The sequence below is a fragment of the Nyctereutes procyonoides genome, unplaced genomic scaffold, assembly GCF_905146905.1.
Source record: "Nyctereutes procyonoides isolate TBG_1078 unplaced genomic scaffold, NYPRO_anot_genome, whole genome shotgun sequence".
Lineage (NCBI taxonomy): Eukaryota > Metazoa > Chordata > Mammalia > Carnivora > Canidae > Nyctereutes > Nyctereutes procyonoides.
Genome location: NW_026575129.1, coordinates 6,270,829 through 6,298,659, shown reverse-complemented (window position 1 = coordinate 6,298,659; position 27,831 = coordinate 6,270,829). Strand labels below are relative to the sequence as shown.

At 41.7% G+C, this 27,831-nt stretch overlaps 1 protein-coding gene across 1 annotated transcript; it reads left to right on the top strand.

Annotated features, from left to right (window-relative positions):
- Positions 1-15,212: 15,212 nt before the first annotated feature.
- Positions 15,213-16,823, top strand: RPS23 (ribosomal protein S23). The gene is made up of 4 exons (XM_055342250.1): positions 15,213-15,289; positions 15,727-15,886; positions 16,373-16,493; positions 16,618-16,823. The coding sequence occupies exons 1-4, from the start codon at positions 15,286-15,288 to the stop codon at positions 16,762-16,764; spliced, it is 432 nt and encodes a 143-aa protein (XP_055198225.1). The 5' UTR covers positions 15,213-15,285; the 3' UTR covers positions 16,765-16,823.
- The last annotated feature ends 11,008 nt before the right edge of the window (positions 16,824-27,831 follow it).

Sequence of the window (27,831 nt, the reverse complement as noted above, 5' to 3'; positions counted from 1 at the left end):
TGAGGGGGCAGGTAGGGGAGGAGAAAATAGGAAGTTACCAATCAATGGGCATATAGTTTCAGTTAAGCAACATTAATAAATTCTAGAGATCTGCTTATGAGATTGTACCTATAGTTAACAATATGGTATTACACATTTAAACATTTGTTAAGAGGGTGGATCTCATGTTAAATGTTCCTAACACAATAAAATAAAATTTTAAATAAAGAATAATAGATGAAAGCCTTTTCTTACTTTAATGACTAGCTAAATAAAGGATATCTATTGTTATTCCTCCTTGCCAGTCCTCCACTCCCACTCCTCTGCCACCTAAAATGTGCGCAAAAACACAAACCAACAACACAATTCCTAAGAGTTGTTTTACATTTTAAAAAATACAATTAAAATGCCACAATAAAGAAAATCCTCCAAAATGAAAGGGTCAGCACTTTTGGCGCTTAAGAACCTTGATCTCTTTAATGGCAAAGTACTGGTAACTGAAAGGGGCTATTTGTAAGTGACATTTCAGAGATGACGGATTATAGGAAGTCTGGGGACTTGACCCTAAGGACATACTCTCCTTCCTTAGTATCCACTTTGCACACACACCATTTTCTAACATAGCTCTGGAGAGCCCTACAGAAGAGGAGCAGAGGAGACCAAAGCACAATGGTGGGCAGGGGAGATGATGGAGAAATAAGGAAGAAAGATGTTAAGAAATATTAAAAAATAGAAAAAGTCACCACTATCATTGTGGCCTTTCCATGCCCATCTTGTTCCTACTTTGCATCAAATTTCCTTCTCTTCCTGTTCTTTCATTTTACTGAACTTCTACCCCTGCCATATCTTTTACTTTTCTTTTTCCTGATTACAGTGGAATTTCAGAATTTCAGGTAGCAAGATAGGTCTGAAAGGGAGGAGTTTAGTCTTGGGTAGGTTTGCAAAAAAAAAAAAAAAAAAAAAGACACCCAGTAACATCTGAATGTAAAATAAACAATAATTTTAATAGTAAGAATGATCCATGCAATATTTGTACATATTATACTTAAAAAAACATTTGCTGTTTATCTAAAATTCAATATAAATGGACATCTCATATTTTTATTTGCTAAATCTGGCAGTCCTAGTCCTAGAGCTCTCTGCTACTCAAATTTTACCATCCAAACAAATCACATGAGATTGTGTTAAAATCCAAATTCTGATCCAGTAGGTCTGGGGTGGGGCAAGAGTTTCTTTGTAACAAGCTTCCACAGGATGCTGATGCTGACAGCTGCTTGCCTGACCACTGTCCTGCGAGTGGCAAGGATTTAGAATAGCATTGGTCAACAGAAATATAATGAGAGCTACAGATGTAATGTAAAATTTTCGAGTAGCCACACTGAAAGAAGTATAAATCAACAGGTGAAATTAGTCTTAATATTTTTTCTTTAACCCAACATATTTAAATATTATTTCAAACAGAATTATTAATGAAGAAGTATTTTATCTTCTTTTTCTGCTCTAAGTCTGAAATCTGGTATATAATTCAAACTTATGAACATCTCAATTTGAACCAATCAAAATTTCAAGTGGTCAGTAACCACTGTGGCTAGTGGCCATTGTCCTGGACAGTTGCAGGTACAGAACATCTCCTCCAGCTGCCAAGGCAACACCTCATAGTCTCCCACGGTGACCCATTCCTCCTCAAATTCCTGGTAAGGGGAGGGTAAGAAGCCAAACCCATGAAGATTCTGTACTGTGATAATAAAGGTTCTGTTACTGCTCAGAAAACACAGTGTTAGCTCCTTAATGCTTATCGCGTAACAATCTTTCATGGAAAAAAAAATCTTTCATGGAAATATGCTTCACTTATATTTTCAGGCACACAAATATACACAAAATTTTTAACTTTAAATCAAGTTTCATTTTAATATATTGAATGACTTGATAATCCTAAAATTTCAACAGAGCAATCTTGCTGTTGTTGGAATTTTCTTCCACTTGGTTAAGAATATTTAAGATAGAATAATTAGTAGCTAGTAGGTTTCACAAATGTATTTTAAAATAGAAGTCACACTTAAGATGTGATTGTCAGAGTATAGCTCATCCTGTGACTCTAGAGGGAAAAAGCAGTGACAAAAATGTTGATGTGATAACTTGCAGGCTGCAAAGCACTAGGATATCACCTGCCCGGCATTACACCTCCCTCCTGAGATGGTGAGGGGTCCCTGTCTGGAACTGTGAAGGGTCTGACATTTTATCTAACTGATAAGCTAACAAGTTAGCCTGCCAGATTCATGGATGCTGGCAGATGACACAAGACTCCAGGGTCAGAGACAAAGAACTTTATTACTCACCCCGAGCGAGCAGCATGAGCATCAGTATACCGGGGCATTTCCCTTGCCCATAGAGCAACACAGCTGGCCCCAACTGGATGCTTGTACACAACTGGGTTTCATTTCAGGAGAGAGACTCTGAGTTTCCAAGGCTGTAAGTAAACCTGCCCTTAGTAAGAGGAAGACACTATTTCTACCTTTCAAGGCCGTTCACTATACACACATCCTCAAGATATTCCAAGATATTGTGAGTTAGTGACTCACTCACAAGAAACGCAGAAAATGCAGAGGAGCTTGGAAAGTGTCCCAACACTTTTCATGAGAAAACCAGAAATTGTACATCCATGCTGCCTTCTTTTCAACTGAAAATACCTTGTGTTTCCTTCATTTTCTGATCTACTATATATTACTAAGTGTTAACTGAAAATTTGAGTATCACAGATCTATCTTTCCAATATCATATATGACCATACAGAATGGCTCTAACTTAATTATAATATTTGCTTGAAGGAACTCTAGCATTTGCCAGACCACAGTCTCTATTTATCCAAATGTTCTCAGACCAAAAATCACAGTAGTCAAACGTTCAAATCAATCACAACAGTCTTTGCACACTGATTCAAAATCCAAATCCACCCACCTCCTACAAAGCCCTTGCTCTCTCTCTTGCTTCATTTTATGCCAACCCTTCTCTGAACCACGGGCTTGGATTCAGTTTTTCTCAACACTCTCCACATGCCAACTTTTTCACACCTCAGTAACTATACATATTGGTCCCTCCTACCCTCCTAACTCTTCTTGCATTCTGTTCATCTTTATCATAACACATATCACCTTTGCACACTGACATTTATTTTCTTATTATCTATTTACAATGTGATTCTTCATCAGAAGGCCTGTTCCAACACAGCAGGGACTGCATCTAACTAACTGATACATCTAGAGAGAGCCTAAGGTACTACTGATCTAAGATGAGGATCAATAAAATGTACAGAGTACTGAATAAGCCTAACAAAAATATCACATATTTAATTCTCACTTCATGCCACATGGTTGTGACTCTCAGAGCATGATTATTTAGGCGAACATGACTAGAAAAGCAACTAACTCAGGTATTTTATCAAATTCAGTAGCTTGAAAATGCAAATACACAAACCCAAGTTTTCTTTTTATTTTTGTTGTTGTTAAAGATTTTATTTATTTATTCATGAGAGACACACAGAGAGAGAGAGAGAGAGACAGAGAGAGGCAGAGACACAGGCAGAGGGAGAAGCAGGCTCCATGCAGGGAGCCCAATGTGGGACTCGATCCCAGGACTCCAGGATTATGTCCTGGGCGGAAGGCAGATGCTAAACCACTGAGCCACCCAGGGATCTCAAAACCCAAGTTACATCAGTCCATTAGTATGTACTTCTTGCTTCTTGTAGAGGGGTGTGACACTGTGGTAGTTAATATATGTCAACTTTACTGGGACACAAGGTACCCAGGTATTTGGTTAAATATTATTCTGGCTGTGTCTCTGACAGTGCTTCTAAATGAGATTAATATTTGTATCAGTAGACTGAGTAAAGCAAATTGCCTTCCCCAATATGAGTGGGCTTCATCCAATCCACTGGAGGTTGGAATAGAATAAAAAAGTGGAAGGGAGATTTCACTTTCTCTACCTATCTTGGAGCAGGGAATTCAGTCTTTTCCTGCCTTCAGACTCACAAGTTCTGGAATTATACTTACTATTGGCTCTCCTGGGTCTCTAGCTTGCTGACAACAGATATTGGAATTTCTCAGCCTCCAATAACTGCATGAGCCAATTCCTACAATAAATCATATATAGGATTAATTCTGCATATGCATATATATTTGGCTTCCTCTGGAGAATCCAGACCAATACAGACTCTTATATTAAGTTCAGAGCCTAATTGCTGCCATGATTTCTACTAAATTTTCATCAAATCAACTTCTGAGTTGATTAGAATTGGGTTAGTAAAAAAAAAAAAAGAATTGGGTTAGTAAATGAAATACTTATAAGTGCTTTTTATTTAAATGTTAATTTTTCTTTCGATTACCCTTTGACTTCTTGGAACACAAATAATATATCAAATTAGTGGCATCTGTTTATGTTCTTGGTTCTCAAGCTAAACTGAGACAAGAGTCCCGCTGTTTCATGAAAGTGTCCATTAGACAAATACTGCCGTATGCTACATGCTGGGAATACAAGACAAAAAAGACCCAATCCTCACCCCAATGAGGCTCCAAGCCCGGTGATGTGCAGAAAAGTGAACACATAATTGCTGGAGTAAACACTTTAGGGCAGTTTCACATAGCAAATCAGTGACCTCCACTAATACTGGCCACATCTCCATTCCAAGCAATGGCTGATGAGAGGTAGAGGGAGGCAGTTATATAATAGATTGGGACAAGAGATGAGCCATAACTAACTCTTTTGAAAAGCTGAAGCAGCTTTCCAATTCTTGATTCTACTCTCTTGAGGTCAGTATGTATCTCTTGCTACTGAAGTCTGTGACTTATCCCAGTATCCTTCCAAAAACTTGTTTTTTATTCTTAACACAGCCCAAAATGAGTTTCTGTTAACTATAGCGCAAAAAGAAATTTCATTGGAAAGGTTCTCTAAGTACCAAATTTAGTGTGATAATTAGAAGCATGGACTAGGAAGGGAGGTTTAAATGTTAGGGAGAGCGTAACAGACTCAGGCCCTAAGAAAAGAAAGGCCTCCAGCGCTTCCAAAAATACTCTCACTAGAGACCCACGTGCAGGTCCCCACCTTGACAGAGACTGAGTTCTAGTTCACAAAAATAAAATTTGTATTGAGAATATGTGCTTTTTTGATGCTGCCCTATTGTTCAGGCCTTCATTTACACTAAGAGCAAAATAGATTCTTTGAACAAAAATTAATCAGCACACTTAGTTTCAAAGAGAGCACTGTATACCACCATGTGCTACAAATCCAAGATGTTGTCTGCTAAATAGTTAACATAAGTTTGGAAATTTTAACTTAAAATCTGAGTAAATTTTAATATTCATTGGAAATTTTAACTTAACCTATCCAAGTAAATTTTAAATACCCATTGGCAAATGAGCACATTATTCCATACTATGAAATATGATACTCGTGGTGGGGTTCTGGTTTAAGATGGCTATGTTCTAAGACCTTGAACTCACTTCCTCCCACAGACATGCTGAATCTACCACTACATATGGAACCATTTCCTTTTTAAAAAAGTCCTAAAGGCTGGCTGAGTGATGACTGCATATCAGGCAAACAAGAAGAAAACCAAATCAAAGTGTGTGAGAGGCTGGGACACCATCTCACCATAAACCCCACCCCAGGTGTGGCAACCCACAACCTCCCAGGAACTCAAACCAGAGCTCCTTCCTGAGTAGTGACGAGTTCGAACTCCACATTGGACACCTCAACTTTTAAGACATGTACTTGAAAGATGAGATCCCAAAACATTCAATTTTGAAAACCGATGGGGTTCATGTTCAAGACCCACAAGACAGTAGTGATCTAAGAAATGGTCCGTAAAGGGCTCTCTCCCTCAGATAGACTCACCCTGGTGCTCAGCTCAGAGGCAGTTGATCACATCCAGACTTACAATGAAGGAAGTTCACTCCTTAATATCAAAACCTTGACCTGAGGAGTAGGCATCTAATTTAACACACACACCCATGTATGTTTCTATATATTTGTTGTTGGAAGGTGTTTATGATGGATAAATGGATAAAGAAATTACGGTAAATTTACATGGAATATTATATACATCGAATATTATTCAACCATAAAAAAGAATGAAATCTTTCCATTTGCAGCAACAGGGATGGACCTCAACGGCATTAAGCTACATGAAATAAGTCAGAGAAAAACAAATGCCATACAATCTCTCTTGTCTGTAGAATGTAAAACAAAAAACAAAAGAAAACAACCAAGCTCATAGATACAGAGAACAGACAGGTGGTTATCAGGGGCATGGGGGTAATGGAGAATGGGAAAGAAGGGTAAACTGCTTTTTTTTTTTTAGTTTAAATAAATTGAATAAACATTCTTTTAAAAATGAAAAATGACTATAATCTATGAAATTGTTTCAGATTCATTCATTTGGGTTATCTTAATAATCAGTAATGACTTCTAGAACCAACAATATTAAATCAGTGGAGAAATTACTGCTGTCCTTTTTGTACCTATATAAATCTAGAACTCCCTCATTTTTTTCTTCCTCTCTTCTTCTAATTCCTCACTCATTTTTCTCTCTTGTTCTTTTTTTTAATTAAAAGATTTTATTTATTTATTCATGAGAGACACAGAGAGAGAGAGAGAGAGAGAGGCAGAGACACAGGCAGAGGGAGAAGCAGGCTCCGTGCAGGGAACCTGAAGTGGGACTCGATCCTGACTCCAGGATCACACCCTGGGCCGAAAGCAGGCCCCAAACCGCTGAGCTAAGGGGAAAAAAATCCCATTTTACCTTACATAAAGTCCTTTAAGCAATAAAGTTTTAGTGATATAAAATGCACATTTATTTTTATAAGAGTTTTTATATTTATATTATAACTTACATATTATTATATTTAAATTATCTAGAAATAGTCCGAGTGAAATTTCACTTTACTGTGGAATGCAAAAGCTGAAAGAGTGACCCCTGGCCACTCCCCATCACTGAAGATCAGCTGGTCCTCACTGAACTCAGAGAGAACAGACCTGGCCCATCACTGGATTCTTTAAATCTCTCCAAGAAATGAGATTCTAAAACTTAATATTCCATTGAGTGAAAGAAATTACCTTTCTTTTCCTAGTGAGAAAAATTATCTTTTATCATTTCTCACCACTCAAAGGTCCCTGCTGAAATAAAAGTCTACTTTCTTTTGTTTGGTTCTCAGCCAAGTTAGAGAATACCTGGGGAATAACTTTCAATATGCATATTAAAATGATAACTCCTTTCCAGAAACTTCACAAAGGGCATCAAAGAACAGCATTGTCAATTCCCCCTAGACCCTACATAGGGGTTTAATTATAATAACAAGATTTTAAAGACCAGGCCTGAATATTGTTAAGTTTATACGGTAATACACACATATTTCTTTAGTTCCACCTTGGAATAGATAGGAGAAGAAATATTCGCTGCACTAAGAGTAGCTAGAATGGGAGGATAAGAAATCTCATTCATTCTGGATAAGGGAAAATTTGTGTTTAATAATTTAATCAGGTAAAATGAAGCACTCAACATTCATCACTAGTAGTTTTACGGAGCACATAATCATCGGTCTTATTCTTGCTGCTTCTTCATCCTCACTTAAAGCTGTTATTTCAACTTGTCACATTTCCATAGCAACTAATACCTCAATTTTTATAGTTAAAACACTTGGAGTCATTTCTAACTACTCTAAATGCTCCAATATAAATTGTCAACATCGTTTAAACCCTTAGCTGCTCTTGCTCAAAAACTAACTTCTCTCTCAAACGGTACAAAAAATCAGCATCATTCTTGACCTAAATCTCATCAACCAGTCTAATTTATGAAAACCCATCTTTTTTCTTAGTTAGGGGGTAGGAGGACTCTGAGGTAAGTCAAACCATACTTTTCTGCCTTGCCCTGAGTGCTAAACCAACTGAAAAATAAAACAAGGGGAAAGATAAGTGGAGACCAAAATATCACTCTCATTACTGTGGAAGGCCAAGAAGGCCAACAAAGCCTACTGTAGGAACAAAATGGATTGTAATCTAACCCCTCCCCACAGAAGATGGACATGACTGCCTGCCAGGGCGGTGGGCTCTCAAGAGGGAGTAGAGGCCTGTCCCAGAAGAAACGGGAAAGGTATACTCCATGGGGAGTCTGGGTCTCTAAAAGGAAAAAAAGAGTTGAACATACCTAGACTATTTTTCCTAATTTAGCACAGATGTCATCCTTACTGGGCTCAGAATGGGTAAACTGGTAGAGAAAAAAGGAGTTACACTAATTTAACTCTTTCTATTCAGAAGGAAACACCAGAAGAGGGAAACACTTGTTCTCCTTCTTGTCCCTGCTTTCCCAACATTTCAAGAACTACCAAACACAGTTCTTTCATAACAAAGTTTCTATCAGTTTTCATATACCTCTGGTCACCTACAGATACCAGGTTGCAATTTATAATAAGAAAGAATACTGTAATCTTAGGAGCTGTGTACCCTTTACTTTTCCTGATGCTTTGCTGGCTAAAAAATTATTTTCATCAATTTTGTGCCTTATTTACTTAATATTCATTACAATTTTTTTTAAAATTCCTCAAAAATCAAGATTTTGCTTTTATGACTAATCTGGAAACCAACAAACATGTTCTGGTTAAGTAACTTCTTTAAGTCTCAATTTCCTCTCTGTATAACAGGGCTAATAATAGCACTACCACACAGGTGTTGTTTTGAGGAACAAAAAAAAATTAGGCATGTGAAGTCCTATCTCTGACACCTAAATAGAGCTCAAAAAAACTATTAGAGATGATAGTGCTGGTGAGGTCAATGATTTTGCTCTTCCCATCATGATCTAAGTACAAATTATTTTTTTTAAGATTTTATTTATTTATTCATGAGAAACACAGAGAGAGAAGTAGACACATAGGCAGAAGGAGAAGGAGGCTCCCAGCGGGCGCCTGATGCATAACTCGATCCCAGGACCCCAGGATCAGACCTGAACCAAAGGTAGATGCTCAACCACTGAGCCACTCAGGCGTCCCCTAAGTCCAAATTATATTCAGAATTTTATGACATCTCTTCATCTCCAACGACCTGTGCTATTGCATCAGTCCCCTCCTTGGATAAACCAAGTCCTCTCTTGCCCCTTCATAGTGCCCTTCCCTAGCAGGCAGAGTGATATTTTTAAAATGTAGATCAGATCAGGGTGCCTAGATGGCTCAGTTGGTTAAACTTGTGACTCTTGATTTTGGCTCAGGTCATGATCTCACGGTTGTGAGATCTCGACGTTGTGAGAGCTCTTTGGGCTCCCTGCCCAATGGGGAGTCTGCTTCTCTTCCTCTCCCTCCCTCTCCTTCTGCCCCTTCCCTTGCTTGCACACAGGGGCTTTCTCTCTAAATAAATTTTAAAAGATTTATTTTTTTTAATGTAGATCAGATCTTGTCATTCTCTTATTTGAAGTCCCCCAATGGCTTCTCATCATATTCAGAATAAAGTGCAAACTCCTTATCCTGGCCTACAGGTTAGACCTTAGCTAGTCCTGTCCAAGTCTCTAACTTCACCTTCCTCTATTTTCCTGCTGACTTACTGTGCTTCAGCCTTCTTTCTTTTCCTCTAATTCCTAAACCTAATTCTTGGTTAGGGGCCCTTTTAAGAAATTTAGGCCCAGATCAAAGAAAATTCCTTCTCTTTTCAGGCTTCAAATTAAGTAATAAATTCTTTATCAGGAAATGTAAAACTCAAAGCTCCAAAAACAAAAACTAAATCCTTTTTTTCCTCTTCTTAGCTATAGTAATCAAATTCCTTCATTCATAACACTTTCTGACCACTGGTTTATGCCTTATTTACTTGTTTTTATAATATTATAATAATTAAACTCACTACCTAAAATAAACCATAATTCAACATCCAACTATGATCCCCACCCCTCTCTCCGTCCTCTCATCACTATTATCATCCTGAATACAGGACACAGAAGACCTGAATTGCACTATCTACTACTTTGGGCTAATTAAGATCTCTAAAACATTCCTCCCGATATCAGCAGAAAATATTTTCTTTTCAAGTGTACATGGAACATTCACCATATGTGACTATATTCTGGGCTATAAAGCAAATGTCAACAAAAATCTTTTTTTTCTTAAAGATTTTATTTATTCATTCATTAGAGACAGAGAGAGAGAGAGAGAGAGAGAGAGAGAGAGAGAGAGAGAGGCAGAGACACAGGCAAAGGGAGAAGCAGGCTCCATGCAGGGAGCCCAATGTGGGACTCGATCCCGGGTCTCCAGGATCACGCCCTGGGCTGAAGGCGGCGCTAAACCACTGAGCCACCCAGGCTGCCCAACAAAAATCTTTTAAAGTAAAATAAAAAGCCTTTCTTAGACCATAATGGAATTAAACTAGTAATGAACAACACAGATATTTGGTAAATCTCCAAATATTTGGAAATTAAGAAACACAATTCTAAATAATCTATTGTTCAAAGGGGAAATTAGTAAATGCTTTGAATTGAATTAAAACTAGACTATAACAGGGATGTCTGGGTGGCCCAGTTGGTTAAGCATCTGACTTTGGTTCAGGTCATCATCTCAGGGTCCTGGGATTCAGTGTGTTCGGCTCCCTGCTTAGCAGGGAGTCTGCTTTTCCCTCTTCTGGTGCTCCTCCCCCTGCTGGAGCTCTCTCACTCTCACAAATAAATGAATAAAATATTTTTTAAAAAAACTAGAATATAACATACCAAAACTCATTGGCATGCAGCTCAAGCAATGCTTAGATATTTATTTATACCATTAAATATACAGAAAGAACAAAAGTCTCAAATCAGTGATCTAAGTTTTCACTTTGAAAAACTGGAAAATGAAAAAAAAAAAGAAAAACTGGAAAATGAAAAGCAAACTTAAATCCAAAGTAAACAGAAGAAAAAAAGAAAAACAATAAAGTGAACAGAAGAAAGTAAATGATACACAAAAGACCACAAAAGATCAATGAAAATGAATTCATTGAAATTATTACATTTCCTAATGAAATTGAATTCATAATTAAAAACCTCCCAACAACACATATAAACCTTCATATATTCACGCATAATAGAAAGTCTGAACAGCTTTATGAAGCAATTATTAAAACTCAGAAGAGAGGCACCTGGTGGCTCTGTTGGTTAAGCATCCAACTCTTGATTTCAGCTCAGATCATTATGTCAGGTTGTGACATTGAGCCCTGTGTTGGGCTCCACATCGAGTGTGGAACCTGCTTAAGATTCTCTCTCTCTCTAATAAATAAATAAATCTTTTAAAAAGATTCCTCCCAGAAAGCACTATAGTATCACAGTTATTCTAAATTCTGTCCCTAATCAAAATAGCTGAGTCCTTCCCTGTTCCTTACTGCAGGTAATTCAGTAATTCATTTCTTCCTATGCTGTTCAGAAATATCTTCCTTTCTCAAGTTCTTGAATTTATTTGTATTTGTTTTCTATTAAGAAATTAAAATTTTTGTTGTTGATATGTAGGTCCTCAGTCTGTCTGGAGTTGATTTTGTTTCCTGACGTGATCTAATTTAATGTGAGGAACCTGTTTTTGTGCAGCAACATCAGTCTTCCCTTTATACACTGATCTGACACCTAATTCTGTTATCTAATAATATTCTACATTCATGAGTCTCCTGCTGGCCTATTCTAGTCATTGGTCAATTTACCTACTTCTGTACTAAAACTGTATCATCCTTCTTAGCTTCATAGAAATTTCTCATATCTGTTTGGGCCTAGGGCTTCATAAGTGTTCTCACTATCCCGGGCTCTTGACTCCTCCAGCCTCAATGTCATGGTTCACTGTAACTCTCTCCTTGCCATCACTCTCAACTCCCTTGCCCTTCGTTCACCCCATTCACCTGACTAGACCTCCCCCCCTTCATCTACTAAGTCATTATATTGAATGAATCTGAATACACAAAGCCATGCTGACTGATATAACTTCCTAATGTGCCCTCAGAACTGTTCAACATTCCTAAATTCTCTTCTCAAACTATCCTCCCACACTTCTAGATTAGGAGGCAAAATTCATATATTGAAACCTGTTCCGCAATGATATGGGGCCTTCGGGAGGTGATTGGGTCATAAGGGTACAGTCCTTGTGAATGAGATTAGGGCCCTTATAAAAAGACCCCGATATGAAAATTATCTTTCAATAAAACTGGAAAAAACAAACAAATAAAATGGAACCCCCCAGAGAGCTGCCTTGGCCCTTCTGCTATTTGAGACAGCAAAGAGAGCTGTCCATGAACCAAGAAGTAAGCTCTCACCACTTATCAAATCTGCGAGCACCGTGATCTTGGACTTCCCAATCTCCATAACTGCAAGAAATAAAGTTCTGTTATTTATAAGCTACCCAATCTATAGTATTTTGTTAGAGTAGCCTGAATGGACTAAGGCGCTGTCCCTCAGTAGAAGGGGAATAATAAAAGTATTCACCTTTTACTGTTACAAGAATTAAATGAGTTAATAAATGTAAGGCACCTAAAACAGTACGTGGCACATTGTATGTGTATCGAATAATACTATTTAAATAGGGTTATTTTGGATGATTTCAGACCCTATCCTCTCTCCTCCAACGTCTTTTCCCTCCTCTTTCTCTGCACAGATGGCCTTGCTGAATTCACCAAGGAAGGAGCAACCAAGAGAAGTTCCACGTCTCTCCATCAACAAATCTTTCAGTTTACTTGCAGTTATAGCCCATCCTCTGCCTTCTTTATTACTACAGATAACCTGTTATTATTCCTAAGATCAATTCCTCCACTTGGGCACCCCTCTAGTCTCCTCAAAGACTTATTTATGCAATTATCCCCTTTCTCAAATGAACTATCCATTTTTTTCTTCTCTACTAGAACAATCCCCTAAAAAATGTCATAAAATCTGCCATCTTAAACAAACTCATCCTGACTCCACATCCCCCTCATGATAGAACCCCTCTTCTCCGCAGATCATAGAAAAATCCCTTCCAAAAGTAGGTCTACAGATGCTGTCTACGCCTCCTTCTTTCCCATAATCTCTTGGCTCCAATCCCATAAGGCTTACATTTTCACCACGGCACAGGATCCCCACATGACAAAGTCACCAATATCCTCCACATTGCCAAATGCAAGACAATTCTCAGTCCTCATCTTACCCCCCATTGTCACATTTGCTCACTTCTATTTCTCCACTTGGCTTTTATTAGAGTATAGCATTGGCTTCACCTACCTCCCTTCTGCATCACTAAGTCTCGCCCAGGGCTCAGGTCTCTAACCTCTCTCTCTTCTACCTACACTCACCCCCAAGTGACCTTACCTAGGGCTATGCTTTTCAATACTGATGACTCCCTGGAACTCCATTATGTATATACCCAACTACCCACTTCCCACCTCTACTTGGATGCCTAACAGGATCTCAAACTTATGCATCCATAACTCTTAATCTCCCCTTCTAAATCTGCTCCTCTCCCAGTATAACCCACGCAATAAATAACACCGCAAGTCACCAAATTGTGCAAGGTGAAAACCCCAACTCCAATCTCACATCCTATAGCCCTCAGCAAATCCTACTGGCTCAGCCATTCACCTTATCCAACCACTTTTTTTCCACCTGACAGTCTAAGCCATCATTACTGGATATCTCAACTGGAGCATCCTAACACCCTCTCAACTGGCCTGGCAGACTCATCGCTTACAGCTTTTTCTCCTCCTGTGTATAAATTTATATCCTATCTTGCTGCTCCCCTGCTCAAAACTCCCCAATGGCATCCAACCACATACCGAGGAAACACAGCTTTTACCATGAGCTTCCGGCTCCAGGTTTCCCTGTGGCCCTCTCAGGCCTTACCCAGGGCCACGCTGGTCCTCACTCAGGAGCTCCCCCTCTCTGATCCTTGGGTTCTGGAAAAGTACCAGCCGGGCAGCCTGAGGGGGGGTGGGGTGCAGCGATTTAGGGACGCCTTCAGCCCAGGGCGTGACCCCGGGGTCCCGGATTCGAGTCCCACGTCGGGCTCCCTGCCTGGAGCCTGCTTCTGCCTCTGCCTGGGTCTCTGCCTCTTTCTCTGTGCCTCTCATGAATAAATAAATATATACATTTTTTTTTTTAAAAGTACCATCCCGTTGTCCTTCCTGGAAACTCTACCCCATACACGGGTTTAAACGGCCCCTGTCCTTAGCAGCTCAGCTCAACGTGATCTCCACGGAAACGGCTTCTGAAACCACCCCATCCGCAAGTCCCTGACACCTACTTTTATATTCTCTATAACGCTGATCAGAATTTAAAACGTTCCTGTTCATTTCTAAATACACTTTATATATATTTCTGCCTGCCAGCACCTAGAACAGCAATTTCATAAAAACAAGACACCCGGGATCCCTGGGTGGCGCAGCGGTTTGGCGCCTGCCTTTGGCTCAGGGCGCGATCCTGGAGACCCGGGATCGAATGCCATATCGGGCTCCCGGTGCATGGAGCCTGCTTCTCCCTCTGCCTATGTCTCTGCCTCTCTCTCTCTCTCTCTGTGACTATCATAAATAAATAATTTTAAAAAAATTAAAAAAAAAAAAACAAAAACAAAAACAAAAAAAAAACAAGACGCCCTCCCCTCGTTCACTATTGCATCCCCGGAGCCTAGAACGGTTACCTGGCAGGAAGAAAACATTGTAAAAAATAGCTGTGTGATAAACCAGCATCCCAGAAATCCCTCAAATCTAGTCCATTCTACAGGAGAAACGTATGCTTTAAGAAAGTTAAATGAGTCGCCCAAGGTCGCACAACCCGTAAGTGGTAGCTTTGGTTTCAAGGCTTGGAAACCTCCAATTACACAGCACATCGCTTCCAGATTTTTTTTTCCCCCGCAATTTACGATTCTGCTCGCGAGTCGGGGTTGAAGCTCAGGTGGCCCGCCCTGCACGCTCGCGGGTCCCCTCGCTTTGCCCCGCCTCCGCTCGCTAAGCCCCGCCCCGCGTCCCTAAGCCCCGCCCCCGCGGGTTTGCCAGCGCGCCTGCGCCCTCCAGCGAGTCTCATGCAAAGGATTCTGGGATTGGTAGTCCGCACTCCTCCTGTCGCCAGCAGTGACTTAAAACCGAAATAAAAACAATGTAAGCGAAGCGACACTGAATGCCACACGAATTGAGTAAGGCCCAGGTTCTGGGAAGTGGCGCAAGCTTGTCGTTTTCAAACCAGGGGCGCCAGCTTCGGGGCAGGCGCTGAGCAGACAGCTGCATGGGGTCCTCGGCTGGGCGGGGCTTGTTCGCGGTGGCTTGTGGCTCCTTCCTGCCTCGCTTCTCTCTTTCGCTCAGGCCCGTGGCGCCGGCAGGATGGGTGAGCTGGCGGCGGCCGGGCTGGGGGGTGGTGGGGGGGGGGTCGCCGGCCGAACTCGGGGGTCGGGGGCCGGGCGCAGGGCGCGCAGGTACAGGGCGGCGAGGAGGACGCTGCCGGGCGGCCCGACGGGGAAGGCCAGGGGGCGCCGGCCCGCGAGCCCACGGCCCGGAGCGGGAGGGCCCATGCGGCGCCCAGGCCGCGCCGCCGCTGACGGGCGCTGGGCCGCGGGAGCTGCGCCGGGGCTCGGCGCCTGGGAGGGCGCGTCCATGCGGGCGTCCGCGTGCGCGCCTCGGTTGGTTCCGGGAGCCTGAGGGCCGCGCCACGTGCTGAGGCGGCGCGCGAGGGCCTGCGGGCTGCCGCCGGGTGAGGCGGGGGTCCTCGGAGACGTGAGGCGCGGCCGCGGCGTACGGACCGACTAACCGGGGCTTCGCTCGCAGGCAAGTGCCGCGGCCTCCGTACCGCCCGGAAGCTCCGCAGCCACCGGCGGGACCAGAAGTGGCATGATAAGCAGTACAAGAAGGCCCACCTGGGCACGGCGCTGAAGGCCAACCCCTTCGGGGGCGCTTCCCACGCGAAGGGAATCGTGCTGGAGAAGGTGTAAGTGGGGGCGCAGGGACCTCGCGGTGCGTCCGCGGTGCGGGAGCTCCCCCGGCGAGGCGAGGCGAGGCGAGCCGCGAGGCCGGCGCCCCACGGGGTCGGAAGCCGCCGGAGGTGGGGGGAGGCGGCAACGGAGGGGCGTCCCGAGGGCTTCCGACGTGCGCACGGCCCCCAGCCGTCGGTCCTCGCCTCTGCCACCAGTTTTGGCATCTTTCTATTCGGGGAAATTAAGGTAAGTTTCTTGCGGGAGGTTACGGTTTCTGGCGGTCGGGTTTTGAATCCAGGCTCGGCAGCTTTGTTTCTCCGTGCGGGTTTGTTGTTTTGCATCTGGTCAAGGGGCCAGAGGTCTTGTCCCTGATGTGCTGGACTGAGGAGAAGCTTGGTCCGTGTCACGGGACTTGGCCGATTTAGGAGCCGACTGAAAAGGTGGAACCGGTAGGGTCTCTAGGGAAGGCAGCTCACGGTGCTGTGCCGCTTGTGTTCCAGGGGGGTTGAAGCCAAGCAGCCAAATTCTGCCATCAGGAAGTGCGTCCGGGTCCAGCTGATCAAGAACGGCAAAAAGATCACAGCCTTTGTACCCAATGATGGTTGTTTGAACTTTATTGAGGTGAGTATTTCAGTTTCTGGTATCTGTTCCTGAGAGCGTGTTATTTCCCACTTTTTTATGTGACGAATGGGTATTTTTAGCGATTGCCAATGATACCGGCAGTAAACTGTTGATTTTATTCCAGGAAAATGATGAGGTTCTGGTGGCTGGATTTGGTCGCAAAGGTCATGCTGTCGGTGACATTCCTGGAGTTCGCTTTAAAGTTGTCAAAGTAGCCAATGTCTCTCTCCTGGCCTTGTACAAAGGCAAGAAGGAAAGACCAAGATCATAAGTTTTGGTGGTAAAAACAGGACAATAAATTTTCATATACCAGAAACGTTTTGTGTCTTATTTTCCTTAACTGCAGAGGTGATGGTGTGTGCTTAACCATTTCAGGAGACTGGGATTCAGTGTTTCTTCTCTTCGTGGAATAGACAAATCCGCAGCTAATAAATCCAGAATAAATGCACAGTATACCTGTGTAGAGGGCTTTTGGAGCTCACTGTACTTAAAGCAGGAATCGTGCTGGGAAACCACGCCAATGTGCATCCTGTGATCATCTCCTGGGGACCCAGTATGGTAAATAGCACCCTCAGGTTGCTCCCTGTTTGGGGGTTCAAGTATCTAAAGGTTCATGATCCATGTTGTATTTCTGTTTATGACAAGAAAGGCACTGGGTGACTGAGTGGATACAAGTCAATGGATGTGTGTACACCAGGCAAATTAGACCTGGAAGAAAAACTTAGGGGTGTTCAGCTATAGAAAAGATGAACCTAGATGCTCTTTGTCCTGACCTTGTCAGCAACTGATATATTTTGATCTTGGGGTTTATTTCACATCACAAAGTGTAAGTAATGAGTTAGAAATGTTCAAGAAGTGTTAATAGCTTGGCAATTGTTGGAAGCTGGGTGTTAGGTGCATGAGGCAAGTTCTTTTTCATTCTTATTCCAGTATAGTTACCATATGTCACCATTAGGGTGTACAACACAGTGCTACAATTCCATGTATCCCTTGGTGCTCATCCTGACAAGTGTCCTTAATCCCACCACTTACTTTAGCTCCCCCCCACCCACTTTCTCTGGTAACGATCAGTTCGTTCTCTATATAGTTCATGTCTTTTGGTATTGATAAGTTGTCTCAAAATTTCCATAGGAGAAAAAATGGTGAAATCTCATGACTAAAATGAAACTAGCTTTCTTGAATCCCATCAGAGGACTGCTGCTGGCAGTGGGTTAACTTGATCTCTGATCAAAGCATAATGTTAGGTTATGTGTAGGACCTTGGAGAATAGAAATGCTTTGGCTCTCCATTGCCCATAAGACCAAGACCATCAACCTTTCCACAGCACAGGAGATGTGTGTTGTGTTTTGTCTGATGCTTGCCTGTTCAGCAATAATGCCCTCTCCCTTGCTAAAATTTGCATTCCCCATGCAGCTTCAGGAAGTCCCTCATGCTACCTGCTGCTTCTCTCCTCTCAGACCACTGATCCCCAAACCTCAAATTGTGTTTATGCTTGCTACGAATGACTGACTTGTCTTTCCACAACATTGGAAAGTGGCTGTTTTTTCAAAGACTGAAATACAAAGTTTGGCATATAACATTGTATAAATTCAGGAGCTACATGTTAATTTGATACATTTATGTATGGTAGTGAGACAGGCTGCCCTTGGTTTCTATTCCAGCGCTTACTAGAGCATGTAGTTGCACAGGTATTAGTTATGTCCTCCTCGAAGGCTGACCAGATGCTTTTGGATGGATATAACTGACCCAACCCAGGAGACCTCTGGGTCCTGCCCACCTGGCCTGAACCACAAAGAGACCACCAAGGATCACAGTTCCATCCCCATAGTCAGCACTGGGTCAGCCATGGTACAGGGAGCGAGGAGGTGCTGCCTGGCCTTGCAGGAGGGAAGAGGCAGGGGCAGGGCTAGAAGACCGCGGAAGGGATACCCACCCACACCTCTACAGTGTGTCGTTTACTGCTCTGAAGAGATCTCAGCCGAACCTGTAGAGACACACCTGGGAGTTAAGATACCTTGTGACAGTGGCTCGCACTTGTCTGCTGGGTGTACCCTGGACACCTATAGCTAAGAGACTGACAAATGGACACCTAAATCCACCTCTGATGCCTCAAACCCCAAAGTTCTTGAAACTGATCTCTCTCTTTATGCCTCATTTTGCCTCCTCTGTATTCCTCTTACCCATTCCCCCCCACCTTGTGACTGATGCTGTCCCTTCTTGGGTCCAGCATGAAGTGTGTGTCCAGCCCTGTGCTGTGCCTGACTGCATGGAGGCTGTAGGGTGAGAGAAATGAGACACTAACCATGGGTGCAAAATTTAAGCAAAGTCCCAGCAGATTTTTCCTATAGAGACAAAAGCTAATTCTAAAATTTTTATCAAAAGGCAAAGGAACTAGAGTAGTTAATACTGAAAATGAAGAATAAAGGGTGAAGGAATCACAAAACTTGATTTTATGATTTATAGCTACGGTAATCAAGACGGTGTGGTATTGAAGGGGGGCAGAGACATCAAAAAAATATAAACAGACCTACATAGGTAAGAACTGATTTTTGACAAAGGTACAAAAACAGTTTAATGGAGGAAGGATAGAGGATAGTTTTTACAATAAAGAGTATGGACTTCAGTTTGCTAAAAGAATGGACCTCAACCTAAATCTCACACCTTATACAGAAATTAACACAAAATGGATCATACATCTGCATGTAAAATGTAAAGCTATAAAATTGATAGAAGCAAGCAGAATATCTTCATGACTTTGGTGAAGAGCTCTTGGTACACCAAAAGTACATTACACACACAAAAGAAAGGATACATTGGACTTTTTCAAAATTTTACTCTGAAAAGTCTTAAGAGAATGAAAATAGAAATCACAGACTGGACAAAAATATTTGCAAATCATATATCCAACAACAAACTTGAGTCGAAAGTATATAAAGAACTTTCTAATCTCAAAAGTAAGGAAACAAATGGTCCTGTTAAAAAACATGAATTTCCAATTTCCTTTGTTTCATTCTAGTAAGATGTCTGGTGGCAGGATTTAATCATAATGGTCATGGCTATGGAAAACACACCTGGAGTCCGTTTCAAGGTTGTCCAAATAGCTAACGTTTCTTTGATGGCTTTGCATAGTCAAGAAAAGAGACTAAGGTCATAAATTATCACATTACTATAAAATTTTCATGAACAGTGGCTTGTATAATCTTTATTTTAACGTATAAAATCTCTTTAAATGGATCATTCAAGTATTAGCTCCCATTTCTTAGGACATTATAGTTGGGAGATTTTCTTAGGTTGTACTGAGCATTCTTAGTTTCTAGTACAATTGGTGTCCATATTATTTGGTAAAGTGATGTTAGTATGTGAAGAAGCTACATGGATTTTAAACCTTATTATCATAATAATGTGACCATAGGAGTTCTAGACCAAAGCATTAAAACATTAAAATTGTTTTAAGCATAAATTGTCTCATAGGAGAAAGTCATTTTTAGAGTGACACATTTGAAGGGATTCATGAGGGGATCCCTGGGTGGCTCAGCGGTTTAGCGCCTGCCTTTGGCCCAGGGTGCAATCCCGGAGTCCCAGGATCAAGTCCCACGTCAGGCTCCCGGCATGGAGCCTGTTTCTCTCTCTCTCTCTCTCTCTCTCTCTCTAAAATAAATAAATAGATAGATAGATAAATCTTTAAAAAAAAAAGGATTCATGAGCCACAGATAACATTTCCAAATATGCACATGCACAGTCGTCACCTCATTCAGGTTGTTCCACCTTTAATATATGGTGTGTATCTTCAAAAATGAGGGGGGCCCCTCACACACAGAATATTGGAACTTCAGCCAGACCTGATGAGCACCATCAAAATCCCTTAATAATTCTTCCCAATCTGAAGCTTTCAAATTGCAATTCCAGTGCCAAGGAGAGCTGCTTTTCAGGAGGGAGAAGAGGAAATCGTGGCCCCAGATCACTCCTTCACATCTTCCAGAAAAGTACTTTCCACAGGTCCTTACCAGTGATCTCCTTGATTATTTGTGGTAATAAGTTATTGACATGAATTTTGTTCTTTATTCACAATGAGTTTTTGTTTTGTTTTTTTTTTTTCTTTAAAATCTTTTTTGCTTTGGTTAATTAGAAACAGAACAGGGGTCAAGTTACCTGGCTGGGCTAAAAGTGTAGGACATACTGAACATGCCCAAATTTTCAAAAAAAAAAGGGTAGATACTAATGAAAATATTATGCTTCCTTACCTCTTTTACCAATCAGCTAATGCTTAAATCTACACAATAGTGGGGAAAGCAAGGCACATTTTAAATAGTATTTCAATCACAGCTGAGAACAGTTGAGAGAAACATTACTTGTTGAAACATACCATTAACACCTTTGGAAACAGTGACATGAAATAGGTTGTTTTGTCATATCTTTTTTTTCCCCATCAGCTTTGTGACTTTATCCAGACTTATAAGTCTTTATACCTTTTCCTATATAATTTGACAGGTGCTCTGGTTTGTGTGTATTGGCAGGTAAGGAGGACCACTTTCCCCCTCTTTAGGTTCCTAGTAGGTTCCATTTTTTTTCCCAGTCTTTTTATTTTTTAAAGATTTTCTTTCTTTATTCATGAAAGATAGAAAGAGGCAGAGACATAGGCAGAGGGAGAAGCAGGCTCCCTGGGAGGAGCCCAATACGGGACTCAATCCCAGGACCCCAGGATCACACCCTGAGCCAAAGGCAGCCGTTCAACTGCTGAGCCACCCAGGCGTCCTTGACCAAGATTCTTGATCTAGGATTTGTCTCTTAGATTTTAAATAGTCTAGGGACCTCCTGCAACTGTATGTAGAATTCCCCCCCGCCCACAAACACTTTTTTAAAGAGAGAGGCTGCATATGTGTGCACACCTGGGGGGCAGGGACAGTGAGGGGGACAAAGAGGGGGAGAGACAATCTTAAACAGGCTCCACACCCAGCACGGAGCCTGAGATGGGGCTCGATCTCACAACACTGAGATCATGACAAGGTGAAATCAAGAGTACGATGCTTAACCAACTGAGTACCCAGGTCCCCCATGAATGCAGAATTTTCTGCTCTATATCAGCGATATGTGTGTGTGTGCGTACACACTTCCACATATATGGCACACACATTTTTCTGAAAATAGGTTTATATATTTTCAGACTTTTAAAGGGGTCCCTTCACAAGAAACTAGACATTGTTTAAATCTATAAAACTAGATTTGGCCACATATTACCTAACTGTCCATTTTAATCACAGCTGAGAAGAGTCACAAGAAGTTGTCTATGGTTTAACATCATTTAAGAAATGTCTCCAATGTGGTGAAGATCTGTGGATGGATCATCCAGTCTGCAGCACCTGCAAAATGTACATTTCACGAATGTGTACTTTGATGTCAGCTGGAACAGAGGGCCATTTTAGAAGAAAGTTGCCCCATGTCACTGGCAAAGGTATAATCAGAAAGAGGGTGCAAAGCTCCACCTCGGGTTGAAGCAAGCGGAGGACCAGAACTCAAATGTTTTAACATCTAAGACTGGAGTAAAACTTGTCAGAATAGATCAAATGAAAAATGTTTAGCATGCACCTGTAAAAACAAATGACATAATGTCTGCAATTTTCTTTAAAATATTTATGCAAATATAAAGTTAAGGTTAAATGAAGCAAACATGGCAAAAATCTTGGTAATTACTGATTCTGATGTATAAGTATGTGAGTTCATTATATTATTTTCTTTACCTTTGAGTACATATAAGATTTTCCATAACATTTTTTTTATATTACATACATATCCTAATTGTTTAACTCTATGCTTTCTGGTTTTACCAGAACCAACGTATGGACGGTCAGCTCTGATAGGAAAAAAATGAAGATTTTTTGGGGCAATAAAATGGACAATAAAGAATCTGGAAAAACAACCCCAGCAGCACTGAGAAATGCATAGCATATTGAGAAGAAACAAAGCTGAGAGTCCATGCACATTCTAGCAGGACATGAAGAGAAAAATGATCGATTCTGTAATAAAAGCAAAGGAAAACAAAATTATTTTCAGAGAGTTTAGGAAATGGTAAAATACAGAATACTTCTGGGATATAAATCAGTATAGCCTTACTGGTGAACAGTTTAGGGACATGAATCAAAAGCCTTAAGACACTCCGTATCTGTTGATCAGTTCATTCCCTTAGTAACAGTACAACCTAAAGAAACCAAATGTAAGCAACTGTTTCTGCACACATTTCTCACTTCCATTCTGAAAGCGCTCTGAGGAAGGGGCTGTGTCTACCTTGCCACACAGGAGGTTAAATGCTCAATGAATGTATGTTAATTAAACAGTGAGGAATTAGAAACAACCTAAAAGTCCAACAATAGGATTATTTGGGACATTTTTTAAAAAGATTTTATTTATTCATGAAAGACACAGAGAAAGGCAGAGACACAACACAGGCAGAGGGAGAAGCAGGTTCCATGCAGGGAGCCCGACGCGGAACTCGATCTCGGGACCCCAGGCTCACACCCTGGGCTGAAGGCAGACGCTCAACCGCTTAGCCACCCAAGGATCCCAAGGGACATTTTGATATAGAAGATTACTAGTCATTTTAAGTTGTTTTTTCAAAGAGCCACATGACATGGGAGAATGTTGCCAATATATTAAATGTAAAAAATCATAATGTAAAACCATATATGGAATGATCCTAATTAAATATATATTTAAACTAATATGAAGAAATACATCAAAAGTTAACTGCAGTTATCCATGGGTGATTTACACTTAAGCACATTTAAAATTTTCTCCTTCAAGTGTTTCTGTGGCTTCCAAGTTATCTATGAGGACTAAAATCTTTTCTAAAAGTGAATTTTAGGGATGCCTGGATGGCTCGGCAGTTGAGCATCTGCCTTCAGCCCATGGCATGGTCCAGGGATTGGTCCCATCCGCATCGGGCTCCCTGCATAGAGCCTGCCTCTCTCTGTGTCTCTCATGAATAAATAAAAAAAAATCTTTTTTGTTTTTAAAGTGAATTTTGGTTTCACAGTCTACAGCTAGGTAAGTGTAGCATTACAAAAAGCCAACATCTTTGCCTTCCTCTAATGCAAGTTCCCACTCTCCACTCTCTGAGGTGGCCTCCCAAAAGAGGAAAGCACGTCCAGTTCCTGGTGCCGGCAGAAAGCCCAGCAGAGCCTTCCCCTGTGCTCAGGAGTCAGCCACATATACAGACATTCCGCCGAGATGGAGTATTAGCATGTACCGGGCACCATGCTAAAGCTGAAGATCTGGCACACGTGTGCAAGTCACGATGCACGAAAGGTGGCAGAGGCACTGACCTGTGATCTCCAGGTTAACCTATCAGGATATGCTTACTTACATTTTCGCCTCGGGTTTAACAGTGATGTCTGGGTATTTGAAAACCTTCAAAGTAACCCAAGAAATCATGATGCAGCCACAGGTTTTATTTACTCTCGTGTAAAGTATATTTCAGTGTAGGGAAAAATGTGAGTTTCCAGTTTGTTTTTAATAATTTACAAATGGGACGTGGTGATCTCTAAAATCACTTTCAGTTTTCACAGTACTTGCAATAAGGCGCTTTTACCACTAGGTGATGCTATTGACAACACAAAAGGTAAAAGCAAAGCCTAGAGTAGGGCTTGACAACACTACAGCGTTTAAGAATAAAAACGTGAAAGCGCTTTTACAGACAAGCCCTATAAAAAGACCTATGTTCATAATTAAGTATCTCAGTTGCCATGGGCACACCGGTAGTTCAGTACTGCCTATATCCTTCCAGAATAACCTTCAGCAACTTACTGGTCAGCAGTAGAAGGGGCAATCCAAGGGTCCTAGAGTTGGAAGGGAGCTTATTTATCCATCACTTTTCAAATCCCTGTTCCCTGGAGTTATAAATATATTTACATCACCACTTAGCATGCATGCATGCAAATACACACACACCCATATAGATTTTATATGTATGAAACCAAAGTCGTTTCAGAAAACAGTAACATCCTTACCATGTGCTTTTTTTCTCATGTATTTGTAAAATAATAGAACATACACATATTGTTCTCTGCCCCCCAGTTCCTGGTACAGAGCTCCTAAAATCCTTATAATTTCCCACATGATAAGAGCATGGGAGGAGCATCTCTTCCAATATCTGGCCTTTGATTCTGGTTCCTGACACAGAGTTCCTAAATCCCTTGGAATTTCCTGGATGACAGGAGTGTCTTTTGTTCTAAGGAGGTGACTTTTGGTGACTTTGGTGGGTTCTTGGATAGTTTCAGGATGGGGGCTGATCACCAGATAGACCTAGCTCTGATTAGAAGCTTGGGACTTTCAGGCCTATCCTCCATCCTCTGGGAACAGGGGGGTGGGCAGCTAGAAGTAGAGTTAGTGACCATGCATGCCTATGTAACGACGCGTCCATCAAATCACCAAAGTATGAGATCCAGAGAGCTTCCAGGCTGGTGAACACATCCATGTGTCAGGAGGGTGCTGCACCCAACTCCATGGGGTCAGAAGCTCTTATGCCTGCCCTATGTAGCTCTTCATTTGGGTATTCATCTGTATTCTTTATCATATCCTTTGTTATTTAATAAAGTGGTAAACATAAGGGTTTACCTAAATACTATGAGCCATTCTAGCAAATTGTTGAACCCAGTGAGGGGGTCATGGTAATCCTGGTTTATAGTCAGAAATACAGGTGACCACCTGGGACTTGTGACTAGAGTCTTAAAGTCAGGCAGTCTGGTGGGACTGAAGTCTTAAGTTACAGGATTTGATCCTCACTCCACACTGATAGTGTCAGAACTGAACTGAATTGTAGGGCCCCAGCTGGTACTGCAGGATTGTTTGTTGTGTGAAAACCCACACATCTAGAGTCAGAAGTGTTGTGAGTGTAGTAGTATGAGAGTAAAGAAAAGAAGACACACAGGGAATGTTTTCCAAGACATTTTCTATTTCATATGTATATATGTCATAAACTAATAACTGGATTTTATTTGACCTCACACACTTCCTTCCATTTAATATACAGTAGGAAAGAGAGGCTGAGAGAGGTGGAGTGACTTGCCCCAAGTACCACAGCCAGGACTCAGGGTTTTCAGGACACTGGCAGGTTTTGTTTTGGAAGGCTCTGGGCAAAAATTGAAAAATGTCCTTGGCACACTCCCAATCCTTTCTGTGCTCCTACTTCTACAGCCTGTGGGCCAGAACCCGCTGGTGAAAAAACTGACAAAGTGTAGATGTGATTAGTTATATGCAACTGTCATTTTAAAAATACAGGATCTTTCTAAAATGCAAACGTGATCACTTTACCTCCTCTACTTAAATTACCCCAGTGGCTTTCTGGTTTTCTGGCCAAATACAAATTCTCAGTGTGGCAATAAATCTCATCCAGGCCTGGCCCCGGTCCTGCTAGCCAACCTCACTCTTTATCACTTCCCATGCATTTTCAAGGACTTTCCTGCATTCTTGACCTGGTTAAATCCTAAGTTTTTCATACTCCACTCACACTCCTCTTCTACAACCTTCTCGGGCCCTTGCTTTGTATGTCTTTGCCACAGCACACATCGTCTGTCCCTGAATCTTCTAGTCTGTCTTTTCCACTGGCCTGTGGTTCTTAAGAGCCAGGGTCATGTCTTTCCACTTGTCATCCCTGGCAGCTAGCCTAGGGCTCAGTATATAAGAGGAACTTAATAGGTATCTGCTGGAGTAAATATCTGCATATTCTTACTCTCACATTTTAATGGGGGGGGGGGGCGGCAACCCAACTCACTGGAATATCAGCTCTCTGAATTATGTAAGAGATGGTTTTAACAATGCAGACCTCCATTTTCTCATATCTTGAGAGTATGACTAAGAACTGTATCTATCTCAGGAAAAATGGATGCAAAAGCCCAGTTTTAACTTCCTTTTTTTTCTCTTTATTCTAATACAACTGTGTTAGGAGGATGTTTTTTAGCCCTCAAAGTGTAGGCCAGTACCAAAACAGCCTCTGGTCACCCACTCAACTCCCCAGACTGAGAGCCTTCCCTGGATCCCGTGCGAGAGGCAGATAGCAACTCTTCTGTGCGCGCTGCCTTGCAACATACCCCCCAAAAGTGGGTCAGTGAGTTACTTACTACCCATCGTTAAGGAGGGGAAGAAATTAAGAGTGAAAGGAAGACAATTAAATGCCAATGTGACCAAGTATAGTAAGTAATGAAAGGCCAAGTTGACCAATGGGGGCTGTGGTGGTCAGAGATGGCTTTGTAAGAGTGAATTATATAGATTAGGTTGAGAATTGAGTAGAGAGATAAAGAAGGAAGCATATCCTTCCTATCCACAGTCAGATAAGGATGTGAGCAGAGAAGACTTGCCTGATCAGAGGCCCATTTGTGTTGGGAGGAGTCAGGCCTGAAATGAGGTGGAAGGGGGAAGGCATGCTGGCGCTGGGCAGGACAGCGGCCAATTATCCCTTATCACCCTTGTCCCATGTGGCATTGTGTTGGTCATGAAGCTCATTCCGGTTGACTTACCATTTTGATCTCCTCCCTGCTCTTGTTAGGTAAGTGAGATGAATATTAATGGACTTTTTAAACACAGAAAAATGGTAAAAGACCTGGGTGGCTCAGTTGGTTAAGCGACTGCCTTCAGCTCAGGTCATGATCTCAGGGTCCTGGGATGGAGCCCTGCAGCTTCATAGTTGGGCTTCCGGTTCTGTGAGGAGTCTGCTTCTCCCTCTCCCTCTGCCCTTCCCCCTGCCCATGCACACACACGCTAACCCCCCCCCCACGTCTCTCAAATAAATACACTCTTTAAAAAAAAAGAAATGGTTAAAGACTAAAGAAGATTAGGAAAATTAGCCCAAATCACACAGCTAGCAGCTAGCCAAAACTCACAGTCTAGATCTCTACACTTCTATTTCACAGACCCAAGAATTGTAGCTGCTCTCACAAATCACATAAATGAGGACCAAAGAGGTGAAGGGTTTTCCAAGGCTAGAGAAAAGCAGAGTTTAGGATATTGGCTGGTAGCAGCTTTACCCAGCTTTAATTCTGATTGAAGGAGTTTTGCATTATATTAACTAGAGAAGAAACCCAGAGGGGAAAATCCTCATATTGCAGAGAAAGAACTGTTACTTCGACAAAACAAAATATTTTCTAATGTTTTACAACTGTTGGGATAACAGTCTGTTAGATAGCTGCATTCTTAAACATGGAAATTTTTATCAACTAAAAATTAAAAGTTTTTTTTTTAAGTGAAAAGTATTCTGAAAAGAAATTGAGCTGCCTGAAGAAAGGGATCTATCTGGGGAGGGAGGTCTCTACAACCTTCAAGAGCTTTGCAGAACTTTTTCTTGCCACTGATG